This window comes from Clarias gariepinus, chromosome 1 (assembly GCF_024256425.1).
Source record: "Clarias gariepinus isolate MV-2021 ecotype Netherlands chromosome 1, CGAR_prim_01v2, whole genome shotgun sequence".
NCBI classification, from domain to species: Eukaryota; Metazoa; Chordata; class Actinopteri; order Siluriformes; family Clariidae; genus Clarias; species Clarias gariepinus.
In genome coordinates, this window is record NC_071100.1 from 22,802,712 (window position 1) to 22,818,200 (window position 15,489).

At 40.7% G+C, this 15,489-nt stretch overlaps 1 protein-coding gene across 2 annotated transcripts; it reads right to left on the reverse strand.

Moving 5' to 3' along the window:
- Window positions 1-547: 547 nt before the first annotated feature.
- On the reverse strand, window positions 548-14,237 carry efs (embryonal Fyn-associated substrate). 2 transcript variants are annotated; one of them, XM_053497290.1, is made up of 8 exons: window positions 14,053-14,237; window positions 13,078-13,377; window positions 10,178-11,455; window positions 9,024-9,146; window positions 7,318-8,229; window positions 5,256-5,330; window positions 4,603-4,818; window positions 548-3,048 (listed from the first exon to the last, which is right to left on the reverse strand). In XM_053497290.1, exons 2-8 carry the CDS (start codon window positions 13,087-13,089, stop codon window positions 2,866-2,868), a joined length of 2,799 nt encoding a protein of 932 aa, XP_053353265.1. In that variant the 5' UTR covers window positions 13,090-13,377; window positions 14,053-14,237; the 3' UTR covers window positions 548-2,865. The 2 variants fall into 2 exon arrangements, with proteins under 2 accessions (XP_053353265.1, XP_053353256.1); XM_053497281.1 differs by having other exon boundaries at window positions 4,603-4,860.
- Between the last annotated feature and the right edge of the window lie 1,252 nt (window positions 14,238-15,489).

Sequence of the window (15,489 nt, forward strand, 5' to 3'; positions counted from 1 at the left end):
AGCCCCCAGATCTAAACACAAACACTTACATTTCCTTTAGTTTCATAAAGTTCACTTTTGGTTTGTTCGAGTATTGCAAACGGAGTTAACTTTTTCCATGTTTAGCGGTTTTCGTGTCACTATCAGGCTACTGGAAAACGCTCAACTCATCGCATTAGCCGTGTAACTTACTGATTACGTGTGTAAAAACTGCTGGGGCTGTTAAACAAAGAGAAAGAAACCCGATGCACTAACAACAAATGCAAGCTTGAAGCAATAAACATTTCTAGACAACTGCATTTTAACAAAATCTGTATTTGAAATAAAATTGAATAATGACAATTTTATACCGGAGGAGGCCAAGCTCCATTAATCACCCAGGAAGGTGTAAAGTAACTAAAAAAAGAGAAAAGAAATGAGTGTAAAAATACATTCTGGTACAAAAAGAGCAAAACAAAATCTTCACATTCTTCAAATGATATTTTAACTAGAACTAGTAATATGATGGATGGAGACATCCCTAAATTACATGTACATGCATATATATTCTCTTTAAAAAAGAAAGAAAGAAAGAAAGAAAGAAAGAAAAAAAGTCATGCATACATGTCATTAAAAAAAGAAACAATAAATACGATTAGAATTATTTCTATAAGACCATTTGAGCTGAGCAAAGCACAATTTTCAATAGTTTTTAGGTATTTATTATTGACATAGAAGCCTTTGAATATGTAAGAATAGATACAGTCAAACAAATAAGTGTAAAGTCATCGAACTTTAACCAAGAGTTCACTCCGGAGTGTGAAGTAAAACTGTAATACTGATCTGATCCACTGGGGGGCGCTGTAAGACAGGACAGAAGGTGGTGCGGGAGGAAGGAAAACTTGTGCTTTGTATGTATGCCTTTGTGTGTTTACGACTGCCTTTGCATTACAATACTGCTTTTAGCAATCACTTATCAACTGTCCCATCGACAATTTCCACTAGAAGACTCCTCCCACAGTTGTGAACTCACAATATTTTCACTATATAGTGCACTCATACAATTTAATCCATGTAATTCACATAAAAAAAGGGAAATAGGGCACTTTTTTTTTTACACAAATTCAATCATCACTTTATGGGCAAATTCAACATTTTATTATTGGAAAGGAAACTTAATAAATGCATGCTGGGTGAAAGAAGCAATGCGTCTCTAGGTGATATGTGAGATATGTGGCGATAGCTTCCTCAAAACAGTGATTTTACACTTGTGCACAGGCGTAAACAAAATAATTTCTGTTTTAAATATAACATTCAATTTATGTTTAGATCGGGTTACATACAGTATAGCAACCTAGTCAGTTCATCTGTGCATGACTGAAATTATAAGCAGAGATTAAAGGACCTCTATTACATTGTGCTCCTAGCTTTGCCGTCCTTCTTTTTTGACCTGCAATTGGCCATTTGTTTGTTTTAGCTGGGTCGTGCGCAGAAATATTACTATTGTATGTCTATATTCATACTTAAAGCCTTACTATTGCAGAGTACTACATTGCAATAAATACAATGGCAATAACAAGTATGTTGGCAGTTTTAAACCCAACCAACAAGTCTGTACATGAGTTTAATGATAATGTTGAGAAGGTGGTGAAAACAATTTACAGGGTGTTTTTCATCACATTGCTGGGATAATCGAATCTTAAAGACTAAGCGATCGTTTAAAACAGATGAAAGATATGCAAGGATGTATTGATACTGTGGCTTGTATATCAGTCACAGTGGATATGTGTGTGTATGACGGCGCAGGACAGACAGGCAACAGGCTCTTGTCTGGACATGTAGATGTGAAGTTAAGTAAAATACATGCTTATGAATCATTTCTGACTGGATTGTTATACACATGAGTATTTCTATAAATATAAAAGTGATTGATAATACAGTATATTGTCTGAATTCCAGATAAAGGCATGACACATGCCTGTGAGAAAAGATTATACGTTTGCACATAGAGTTAATTACTTTTTGTCTTTTTAAAATTGCGATTTATTGATTCATATAGTGGAGAATATTTTCCCAGAACTGCATTCACACGGACATGCTTTTGTCTACATGCAGAACTGGTGTTTAAGGAGTAAAAATGGGGATTAAAAAAATGTAAGAAACGGAAGGCTGTGAGAAATAGTCAGGACAGAAGGAGTGAAACAAGCTGAACAGGTTTCAGACTTAGTCACTGTCGTGGGAAAGGACAAAATTACAAATCATCCCAGAAAAACACAATCTTTGCTTTCAGTGGGCCACCATCTCCCTTTGAAACTGAGCATGAGTTCCTTCTTGCTTTTCTGCATGAACTCACGTTCAAGCTAGAACTCAATATGAAGCACTTATGAAAGCGCTTGTGTGATTTCCCATGAGATTTAAGACACAAACTGAAGCGGTTAAAAACTGAGACTACATATAAAAACAGAAAAAAAAATCCCTGGTAGCCTTTTTTTTTTACATGTGTAAAAGAAAAGATCTGCACCTGACATAACCAAAAGTTACCCAGTAAATCAAACCGATACAAAAAATAAGCCACTACAAAAACGTGCAACATACATCCTCACACCAAAACAAACACCCATCAATAAGTTATTAAGACACAGAGATTTGTGCTAGGCACAAAAAAGACAAATAAATCACATGGTACATTCCCACTTACACACACACACACACACACACAATCGCACATAAACCTTCTCGAGGCACAGTTTAACTCTTCACCAAGTACTGGTGTGATGACTCAGACACAATCATGATACCCTTCTGCATACAAACAAAAAAAGTAAAAATAATGCACTACAAATAAGGCATTGTCATGAAAAAAGGCATTGTCATGAATAATAATAATAATAAAAAAAAGAGAAGACATCAAGACATTTCTGCTAATCGTTGAAGGAGCCCAGAGAATCCAGCGGCATGCTGGGATAGCTCAGCTACTCTGTCCACCATTTCCTGCGTAGCCTGGACTGAGGGGTAATTCTGAGCTGCATCTTTGGTGGCAACTACTACGGACTTCAGGGCCTGACACAGACGTCCACTGGAAGTGGTGACCTGGAGAGACAGCAGATACAGTGTGCGTGAGTTGTTAGGTAGTCCTGCAGAGTCATGGGTGGTGTGTGAGGTTTGTTTTCTGTAATGGAAGCTCAGAGTAAAGAGTCACCTGATTGCAAAACATGTTACAAAACCAAGGACGCAGGAGCAAATGGGAATGCATGACAACAAAACAAAAGGTGCAAAAACACGACAGTAAATCCTGAAACACGTCAATATCAGATCCTTACTGACCTTCACATGCATGTTTCTAAATGGCTACCAGAAAAGAAAGGGGGAAGAAAATGACAGGAAATTGGAAAGAGTAACCTGATATTTTTAACCATGTTTATTTTTATCAGGGGCTATTTTTGATTTGCTGCAGAGAAATTAATATGAGAATGCATATGCTGGAAATCTGTCTAAAATAAGTCCTGTTATTATTTAGGAGAATGACACACATCACTCCAATAAGTACCGTAACTTTGCTTTAACTCGTTTTCACTAGCCAAACTCAATGGCCCAGTGTGGTCTGCTTAAAGATGTGGAAACTGAGGAAGGTTCCATTTAATATGCATGAAGAGTGCCGTGGACTGCATTGGTACGAACAAACAGTCTTTGTGATGACTTGAGCCTGCAATCACTTGAATAGTTTTAGGAATGAAACTACCACGAACAGATTCGTACCCATGCTTCTATCAGTGAACAATTAGTAACCTCAAAAAAATGTACTTTATATGAACTGAAAACCATTTCCTATTTTACAACTGTACTTTTAACCTAACAGAATAAAGGTACAGAGGGAATTTATTTATGGTTGACTGTCTTTCTTCCTCACGTCCTCTCAGGGAGTTTTTCATTGCCAGCATTGCGTCTTGCTTGCACCCTAGGGACAAGCTGATAAAGCAAAAAAATGCATATTTGTCCATTGTTAAAAGAGCTTTATGAATATGTTTAATTGAATTAAATAGAGAACAGACTGAAAAAGGTACAATCCTTCTTCTGTCACCCCATGTCCCACACATGTGGTGTTCAATAATGCTGATGTGTTTCCAAATTGTGTTGCCGTTGTGTGTTTCTTGGTTTATGAGTCACCATATTACAGCCTCAAGTTTGGCAGCGTACAAACTGAAGGGCTAAGTGATCACAGATTTGCCTCTGAAGAGATTAATTGTCTCAGCTGTATAATTTTTTACATTAACAGTTAAATCCCTAAAAATCACAAAAACTTGCTGACTGAATAAAACTGGGATAGAAAAAATGGACAGAGATTTATTTTTGGCTGAGCTACTTCTTTAAGAAAAGCATTATGCTGCTTACTCAAGTCTTGTGGGCGCACACACGCACACAAACATACACCCAAAACTATTCACAGATGGTTGGAGTCAGTCATGCTTTGGCCATCATCCATCAAGTAATGCTGCCCCTCCTTACAATAATACTGCCTACTCAAAACCCAACTACTAGTTAACAAGCAGATATTTAATACTTTTGCAGCTGAAATAAAAATTCATGAACACTTCTGAAATCTGGCATTAAGCTGCCTCGATACTGTGACTCTACATGCAGGCCCACCTTTGCCCTGAGGTCAGTGGAGCTGAGAAGACGAGCAAGCGTGTCCCCGATGAAAACAAGCTTATGCGCCGTCACAATGAGACTCTTCCCTCTGGAAACAAAGATCCGCGGCGGCTGGTTCCCCTGCACGCTACCGAACAGGGAGTCGATGGCGTCAGCCAGGCAGGAGAGGTGCGACAGGCTTTGGGACGAGTAGAAGGCCAGCAGCTCGGAGTCCTCGAGAGACAGAGAGAGGGGAAGAGGAGAAGAGGGGCTCAACTACAGAGAAAAAAGGAGGCAATAATCATCTATTCACGACTGGTTTAGGAAACTAAGACAGATTCCACGATTAGTTGTTTGACTATCATTTTCAGTACCCTGTTAAGATGATGATCATTAATAATAACGATTATGTTTAGCGATATACACGGTTTTGTAATACAATTAAATAATAAGTGATATGCAATCTATAATACAGGCAATTAAATTGTTAATTATGATGGCGCATGAAATGAATAATCCTCAGCTAACATTTCATAACGTAAGAGGAATCCAGAGAAAACTAAGAGGGGATAAAGAGTCATTGTAAATTACTGACGACAGATCTGGGTTGTGCAAACATAAAACTTCCACTAAGGATATGTTTGTGAATGTCTGTATGTGTTGTTGCTCACTCTCGTTTCATTTGTAGAGATGACCTGCGAAGTGCCAGTTTCAGCCTGTGAGTCAGGAGGCGGCTCAGGCTTTCCCTGGATTAGGATACAGAATCAAAGCTCAGTTAATGTAACACAAACTACTCAACTGCAGCATGACAAACAACAGCAAAATCCACTCTATTCCATTAGCAACATACATCATGATCATCTTTTAATCCAGCAGAAATACATCTATAATATGTATTTGGCATAACCCACATGGAAACTTTCTCACCATGTATTGTGATTTGATAAAAAAAAAAAAATCAGACTCCTGAAATCCTCTTACTTGTGGGTTCCTGGGGTGACTTTTGTTACCATTATTGACGCACTATGAGTACTAAATAGCTATCATATAGATGGAGCTTAAAATAATGACAATTGACTGATCAAATGCAGTGTACACAGCTTCATGTTTCATATTGAGATGAGAAGAAAAAAAGGAACAATTTAAGGCCTTACAATACCAGCACAAATCAATTTTTTTGGCATATCTAGATTGGAACCAGTTTTGAATAAAACTGCTTTTATGTAGTCTGTAAAACATAAAAAAAAAAAAATTTAAACCACATCCAGTGGTGGTCTCAAATTGGATCCCTAAGATGTGTCTCAGTCTGAATGCTCTACCCACTGACATCAGAGTTCATACTGTTCATTATGTCACTCGCAATGTGATGCAGAAGTTTGAGTTCATGCGATCATGTAGTATGGACATAGATCAATGGTTGAAAAACAGGCAGGAAGGCAATGGACAAAATGGACCACGAATAAACAATGAATGATATTGACCTTCGTGTTATCCGTCTGTTGTTATAAATCACCAGTATTTAACGTCACACATCACACGTGCTACAGTGTATCCACGCCTCTGGCATCGTTACCGCGGCAACAAATGCAGGTAGCCTGCCAACGTGTCAGATTTGAGCTGCAAGTCTGAACAGAGCCAAATCCGATCAGATCACTTTTAAATAACAGTGTGGACAGTCAGTCCTAAAGATCAGGTCTGTGAAACATCTTGGATTTGCCTGCAGTCTGAACAAGACATTTTGCTTGTCAAGTATAATGAAAAACACATCATTAGATGTCAAGTAAAAGGCCTTGAAGCTGAGAAAACATCTACTGCTAATGTCACATGGGAAATAATGTCAACACCAGACAATCTCACATAAATTCTCCTGCTTTCACAGATAATTTAAGGGAAAAAGAAACAAAGTATGAAACTTATGTAAGTTTTATTAAAAATCTGTACGAAAAGCTGTAGATGTGTCCCCATGTATCACAGTGTTGTCAAGGAGACAAACGCCAGACTTCACAGTTTGCTCACTGCTTACTTTGTCAAAATTCTGTTAAAAATGCAATTCCATCTATTACCGTTTGTCAATTTTTTTCCCTACTTCTTACTTTAGTGGTTAATTTTTTGGTTTCCAGCTGCAACTCCCTCAAAATTTCTCAACCCCCTCCAGACCCAGACTACAGCAAGCTCTACTTTCTGTGAGCTGCTACTGCTGTAAACATATTACATCGCTGCCACTTCTAGCATGACTTTATCATGCACTACTTCTATCAAGCGCACAAAAAAAGAAATGTGCCATTAATGACCACAAATAAACAAAACAATGGTCTATTTCAGGCTAAGGAGCACCACGCACCGACACACTAGGCAGATTTTTTTTTTTTGGCTCAGTGTACTGCCTTTCCTTGCAGCCACACTGATTTTCATTTTCATTTTTAATACCATTTTATACTACCCTACTAAGGAAGATGAACAGTTAGGAGACTTTTGTTTTTTGTTATTCATACGAGGACGTGCAAAGTGACTTTTGTACAAAGACATTTCACCACCGGATTGCGTGTTTGTAAATAGGTGATTTTATCACATGATATTGTGAAATCATACTATGAAATTTCAAATGATAACACCCATATTCAGGAAGGAGACAAAACAGGATTTCCATAAATAAGAAAATAGATAGCAGGAACTATAGTGACAAAGCATTCTGGAATGTGACATGAAAGTGACACAATAAAGCCATGTCCTAACCTGCAGCTTGACGTATCCTACGCTGTCTCCTGCAGGGTACACTGGAGGTGCAGGAGTTAGCCCGATCCCTGCATACTCGTTCCCTTGCTCGTCCTCACTCATCTCTCCAGCAAGGGAAAGTGATGCAGGCGCTGGAGGCAACGGAAATGCAGGAACAGGAGGAGGAGGGAGCGGGCGCTCCTGGATCCAGCTACCCTTGCGAGACCCCATTCCTCCTGACATGGGCTTCACCTCTGCAACCGGCAACGCAGGAAGTGGCCTCCGTGAGAGAGACTCCTGAGAGGGCAGACGCGGTCTTGTTTGGCTCTGCAAAATGGTGGAGGAGTCCTCGAGAGCTCGGCGGACCATTGTGAGCAGACTGTCAGCCGGAGGGGATGCACCACACACCGACAGTGCAGGAACAAGGTCTGCAAGACGAGACCATGCCTGCTGAAGAGAAGGCGGGATATCGCCAGAGTGACCTGCTTTCCATACTGACAAGATCTCGGCCAGTGATGCGGCCAGGTCCCGTGAAGGTGTGGCGGCGACTGAGGCAGAGCTTAGAGCTGACTGTACGAGAGACGAGAGAGAGCTTTTCCACTGGATGTCACCCGACCCGGTGCTGGATGCAGAAAGACGGCATGCAGGAATGTCCACTGTGAGAGCGGGCATGTCATAAATGCCTCCATCTGCTTCAGAGAAATCCTCGGATGCCAGTTCCGACTTTCCAGGACTTGGAATAGAGTAAACCTCAGCGTTTCCCCTTGCTTCCATTGGCATTTCACCAGAGTCTAAAGGCAGACCTGGAAGACTGGGGACACTGTAAACGTCTTCTTCTATGTCTTCGCTTAGTGGAAGTGATGCCGGGACATTGTAGGTCTCCATCTCAAGGTCTGAGGGTGGATTCAGGGCATGGGTGGGAACATCATAAATCTGGCACATAATAAAGTGTAAAGAAGGAAGTAGAGAGCGAGGAAACAAGAGAAGAAGAGAGAGGATGTTATTCACATGAACTAGAAAATTGCTCTTATTATACCCCCATAGCCATCTGTCAATCATAGCTGCCACTATGTTGAAAACAATCGCCTTTTTCACAAAGTCACTGTTTTAAAGCTGAACTTTCCCCATCTTCCTAACACTGGGGGCTGTGTATAAAGGCTAAACTGTGCTCTATTTCTTCACTATTGTAATTTCCAAACAGACAGCTGGCTCTATGTGCTTTCCCTGCAATGACGCAGGCTCTGAGCAGCCTTGTTGGGAGCTCTTGTGGCTTAATGTTGGCCCTGAATAAGAGCACGTACATGGAGGCTGTACTTTCCACTGCCTTATTAAAGGAAAAAAAAAATCTCTGGATTAACAGGGTGTGTCATTAAACTTCTGTAAGCAGTAATTACTTATTTATAGATGTAATGATACTTCTGTTAGAGATGGATAAAAAGGGGTAACTTTTCAGGCATAACTGTGGTAGCTGCAATCGAGTGTCACACCAGCAAGTCCTCTTAAGACAGACGGGTGTGACCAGCTGAACGAGAGGAAGGCGACAGACAGAAGGGATTAGCTCAGAGCAGTGAAAAACAGGTGTGGCCCTGAAATGGAGGAATGACTCTTTGCTTGTGAGAGAGCTGAGAAACTGCTGTTGGGAAGTGATTATATGAACAATGAACAATTTGAAATGCTGATAAATTAAGAACACTTTACATGGAAACTGCATCATGTCGCACATTTACCTCTGATCCCTGTTCATTGTGTAAAGGGACAGCACGAGGGGTGTTATAGATGCTCTCGCTTTCCTCGGCAGATAGTGCGGGGACTGGCTGCTGCCATCTGTTTGTAGGAGGAGTGTCATACACCTGTACAAAGGAAAAAGAACATGAGGACTAATCCAAGTCTTGTAAAAGCTGAACAGCAAAAACTAGTCACTTATTTAGTCAAACAATTTAGGCCGTTTTCACACAATACACAAGTGATTTGTACCGTGCACAGAAACGATTGCCCCCACTCTACCCAACTGGCCACACTCTTTGATACAGCATATGTGGCAGCATGAACCTACTTGGTTTGTGAGCAGACATTAAACAAACAAAAAAAAGAGAGAACATGAAATTTAGGCTACACGCTGTGCCTAATATTATTGATATTTTTGGAAACATGTCAAGAGCAACGCTCTCATGTGCTTTCTTACTTTATCAGACATGGCTGTGTAGGTGAGAGAATGAGATTGAGGCATGCTAAATGCACATGCAGACTTCAAAGGAGAAAGGTGGTACTGGCATCTAAACAGTGATCTACTTTCGTGTTCATGTACGGTTGGCTTTCATATCTAATTCAATCTTTGCCCAAGTATGCTGTATCGTTCTTGAGACCACTTTTTGCAGCAGACTTAAACCAGACTTTGAGATCGAATGTTCACATGGGTTCCGAATGTGAAAACACAAATCAACCAGAAATCAATTTCTGATTTCCGATTAACTCTTTTGAACTATCGTACTAACTGTAAGCTTCATATGACTATCAGTAATTAACAGTAATTGACACTGTTTCACTTCAGAAGAAAAAAACAACAACAACCATGCATCTTGGTACACTTCCAAGGTATTCAATGCTGCAAGATCTATTATCTAGTTCACCTAAATAAACTCAACCAAACTAAAATTTGTTCATGAATATCAAGACAGCATCACATAAATATAACAAGGTGAGTCTGGTTTAACAATATTAACAATCACTAGAACAGCAGACGTCCATTGTAATCTACCGATACAAACATCTTCCAGGTAAGTCCTATTTAACTATTAACATTTAAATATAATGTGAAACTGAAACAGCATGGGATAAGTGTAAAACAATATGGTTTCTACCATCATTTTATCATTGTTTTTACCTGATCAACATGTGTTCCATCATCAGAAAGTGTGCACTCCGTCTTTATCATCTTTATGTCCTTCTTCTTCCCACCATCTTTACTTATCTGTCGTTGTTTTCCCCCCTCTTTAGCAGTCTCCGTAGGAGGACCTGCCTGCATAGTGGGTTTTGCAGCCGGTGATGGCGCCTGCCCCTGTGGTAAATCCTTCCGGGTCACACTTCTAACCGGCGGCGCTGGTGGAGGAGGCTTACGTCCAAAATTAGGAGACCCTGGCAGCCCGCATTTCGCAGTCCTCACAAGAAGGGGGGATCCTTTTACGGAAACCTGTGATGTTTTTTCACGACCCACCGGGGGAGTGGCACACTGACCCTGTGCTCTGGCAGATGACCTGCTTGTTGGGGGTGTGTTTACATTTTGTCCCAAGGCAACCGATACCACAACAGACCCAGCAGATAGCTTGCGCTCGGCTTGTGGAGTCCTAGTTATGGCTGTCCCTGGTGCACTCGGGGTCTGGTACATTCCTGGAAGTTCCTGACCTGTTTTAACTTGACTGGTTACTCCGTCTTGAAGCACTGGCACTGAAGCCATGTTAACCGGAGTTTGATAAAAATCCTCACCTGGTAAAGCTGCAACGGTTGGCCGAGGAACCAAATAACAGGCATCTGAATGGCCTGTGATGCTTGAATCTCTTGGGCTCAGATAAGCAGCCTCGCTTCCTGTTTCAACGGTAGATCTGGGCACAGCACTGGGTGACAGGTACACTGAATTACCCTGCGATCTGTAAGGTGCCCCTAGTGGTGCTGTAGTGGCAGGAGTCTGATATACTGAACCCGCTTCTCCTGTCCGTCCTCTAAGGGAAGGTGAGCGTGGACGTCCTTCAACTCCTATATCTGCCCATTCTGGCCGTGGCCTAGCACCAGAGCTGGAGTGGGAGCGTGGACGACTACCAGATCCTGATGCCCCTGCAGGACTCTGGTACACCCCTTCAGCTAGGCTTGGAGGAGAGAGATACACTCCGTCCCCATCTTCCAGGCGATGCCCATTAATGTGTCCCTGCTGAACTGGAAAGAGATAAACTGAGTCCACACTGGGGGCACGGGGGGCATCCGGTGCTGTCTGGAGGAGCCGTAAGCGGTTAGCAGGGGCGATGCCTTGGCGCCCGTGGAGGGAGCAGAGCCACCACCCCGGCCCACCATCTTGCTCCTGCTCCAGCACCATCAAGATGTCACCTTTCCGGAAAGCCAGCTCCTCCGGACTCTCAGCCGCATTATCATATAACGCCTTTGCTAGCACCGTCTGAGAGAAAAATGGAACAAAGAAGGAAAGATAGATTTAGATTGGCACAATTTGTTGTATAGAAACAGACAAAACATAGTCATGGAGAATACTGATACAAATCTAGACATGGAACAGAGTGATAAAAAGCAAAAAAGGGGGTGTGTTGTTCATTGTATTTACTACAATTAGGGGGAAAGGAAAGCGATGAAAAAAACTACATTGGAAAGACTACAAAAGTAAAATAAAAGTTCAAATTTAAATTAAAGTCGATAAAGTAAGAGAAAATTTATGCAATCACTGAAACAAATCAGAGAAACCTAAAACTTCAACTATTTTATGCAAAGTACAGGAAAAGTTTGAAGAAATGGGCTGCATTAAAAGTTTTAAAAGGAAGACAAGTCTTGGTTGTACATGTGGATACTCAGTGCATATGCAGGGACAGTCAGCCGTGTCACACCACACCAGCATACCAGAAATGCCATTCATAACACAATTTGGCGAAGTAAATCCAATGTGTTTGGATTTAAAAAGTCTTAAGTCAGTTTAGCCAAGCTCACTTTGCAGAGATCCACCTCAGCTAAATACTGCACCGGTTAGACTTGCACAAGTTCTACTGGCAGAACAGGACTAAACCAAGAAGACAAACAGCAAGGCAAGCCAAACATTAGGCCTATTATACAGAATAACACTACAGTTTACACGAGTTCAGCAGATTACACAAACAACTGGCCATGAGATAAAATGACCTTGTTTTTCTGCTTGCTTGACAAACAGAAACCGACAGAAGCTGGAAAAAGTCTGTTGGAGGTCACACATAAAAAACAATTCTCCCTTTCCATTACTTCTAATTGTAGAAAGTGGCTTCAATTCATTAAGAAGGTTTACAAATTAGGAACAGCTGTTAAGTGTATTCGCAGAGGCTGTTAAATAAATCCGAGCCATTTCTGTGAAAGATATGATGCCTTCATGCTTTTTTTTGTTAAAACATACTTCTGAGCGTACCGATACTAAGGTTTCGCAGTCGAAAAAAAAGGTATGTGTCGGGCGACTCTCCATTAGATCTGCAGTATTAGGGTTATGCAGAATAGTCTATGCAAATAGAGTCATGAAGTCAAATGAGCTACTCTGAGGTTGCAGGTTGTTAGGGATGACTTTTATTCATCAGCACACTTTACTAGAGCCACTGAAAGATCAGTACTGGCTCGACTGACTGACAACTGGTTACTAACCCTATACATATGGTAAGTGTGACTTTCCTGGCTGCTTTTATTAAAGCACAATAGAGTCGATACGTAGATGAGAGAGAGAGAAAGGGAACAGATGATAACGAGAGGAATGAGCGGGGGAGGGGGTTCCACATCTGTCCCCCGGTTTTAGGGGTCCTTTTGTCATCTGCTCAAGCTTTACCTCCCTCATTTTCACTGTCTTTCTCCTTCTCTCTCCCTTGGGGGGTTGAACTACTCTGGGACAAGCTGAGCCCCGATCACTTCTCCTCCTCTCTCCCGGAGGGGTTTCAAACGATTGGTCCCAACAGGAGGGGATTTAACAGCGGTGAACGGTAAATACCAAAGTCTGCATGTTAGACTATGTGCTTTCAATAATAAAAAAACAACAACAAACAAACACATAAAAACACTTACAGAGAGAGACATGACTGCCAGTGATTTCTGTATCAAAGCTCTGTATCAAAGCTCAGTCCGGGTGTGTGCTGGTTCTGGACAAGCCTTTTTAAAAATGTTTTTTAAATATCCTGGTCACATATAGAATGTGTAACCCATGTGTACGTCTGTCAGAGCCAGGCGTTGACTCAGATGTCCCGGTGGCGTAGACTGGCGTGATGTCAAAACCACTTTCCTTGCATTAAGTAGAGTTGATTGCTTACTGCAGATCTTCCTCGCCGCTTCACACCGTCGTCCATGACTATATCGCCTGATCTCGACCTGGGGGATATAAAATAAAAAAAAGCTGATGTTTTCAAAATATTTAATTTCAATAAAATACAATCCCAGTGTAAAAATTATAATAAACATCATCAGCTTTAAAGATGTATTAATTACTTAATTACAGCATTTCAACCACAAACATTTAATGAGCTCCTATTATAACATAGTAATAATCTGTCTACAGGCGAATAAAATGGTTTGATTTCCTCATTTAAATCCTGAATGAAACACCACTGATGTCTTGCTGGACATTTAGAAATGAATCTCCTATTAAACCGACATCAGGTCTGACAGTTATTTCATGCGTTACTGTGTTTCAGGTTATTATTGCTGAGATTATGTAGATTATGTAGATTATACAGCTATTAACGGAGTGATTAGGAATACGTAGTGAATCTTCTCGGAGGGTTTTGAACAGCCACGTTTCGTTTTTCCAGCCCAGAGACCCTGTTAAAGACACAGACTGCTAACGCTCTCATCTCACGGTCACAACAAAAGGACGTTAACGTGCAGCTGAACTGCGGAGATTCGGGGAGAAACGCGGAGAGAAAACGCGCTGTGCGGAAACGGACAGGGACACGGGCTGGAGTCTCAACAAAGGAGCCGGGAAATAAAGCTCGACCAAGTGTGGAAGAAATAAATAAATAAACAGAGAGAAACGAAGGATCTTACCTTCACTCCGGCGAGGAGACATGAAGGAAATGAGGAGGGACGAGGAAGACAAAAGACAGGAGGAATTACATTCCCGAAACGCCGCTGTGGTTGTGATTCTCTGCTGGGTTTTTTTTTTTTCGAGATTCATTTGCGTTGCTCCATTTGCTCGGTCTAACCCCCGGCCTTCTGCACAGGCCACTCGGGTTTGGGATCACACACACACACACACACACACACACAGAGTCAAGCTGGAAAAGCGCTCCCCCCATCTTCATTATAATAAACACTCAGGCGCTCTGCCCCCTGCTGGACAACTTTAGGAACGACAACATATTCAAATCGTACTATGAATAATAATAAAAATATATATGTGCAGTATATATATATATACTTTTTCTCTTTACACTCAACCATAAGCGTTAAGTAGCACACATCAAGAATCACAAACTAATTTTACTTTATTTCATTTTAAATTCTGGTAATCTATTATAAAATGGTTAAAATTATTACCACAGCTGTGTGTTTTTTGTAGCATTTTTTTGGAAGACTTTAAATAATAATAATAATAAAAAAATAATACTAGGTAGTCACAGTGTTACAGTATGTGAAAAATGTGGGACATTTTTTTTTCATTTGCTCCTCTTGGTTTTCCTTCCTCAGCTCAGACTACACCTGTTAGACTGAATTTAAATTTGGCACATGGTGTGTGTGTGTGTGTGTTGGGGTGGGGTTGGGGGCATGTTTTTTATATTTGTACGGAACATGTGTCCCCGCAAGGATAAGAATATCTCACAGATTTAAAGGATATATGTGTTTTCTTTAAAAAGTAGCTTTCATTTCAGCTACGATTATGGTTAGATTTAAGCATTAACTAGCTGCATTAGTATTTAATTGAGTTAAAGGACCTCACTAGGGCAGCAGGAAAAATGCATGGTGTCTCTACACGGGTGTCATAAATGTTATATAATGACAGGTATACTGTGATAGTTTTGAAGTTCTGGACCAGACTGGCTATGATGGAAACGCCTGTTTATAGTAGTAATACTAAAAGGGCTGTAGCAAAAGTAATGAAAAGTGACTTTTTTTACTAACTGACTCTTCCTCTATCAACATGGGCTCCATTACAAGCCGTGCATTTGCACAGTTGTTGAACCCAACTCTCGAATCCTGTATGAAAACCCCCTTTTTCAATTCAATTACATTAAAAAACTTTATTTATCCCCATTGGTCATGATAAGACACACACAGTAGTTGTTTAAAAAATAAAATCAGTGCAAGTACAAAATACAAAAGAATAACATGAATAAAATCCAGCTGTTGTAATGATGGTAATTGGAAGTAAAGTCAGTAAGTGCAAAGAGCTTTGAGTAAACATATGTATAAATATCTGTAAACATCTGTATGAAGTATCTGCACATAAATATAAACTGTACAGACAGTGCAATAGGTACTGCC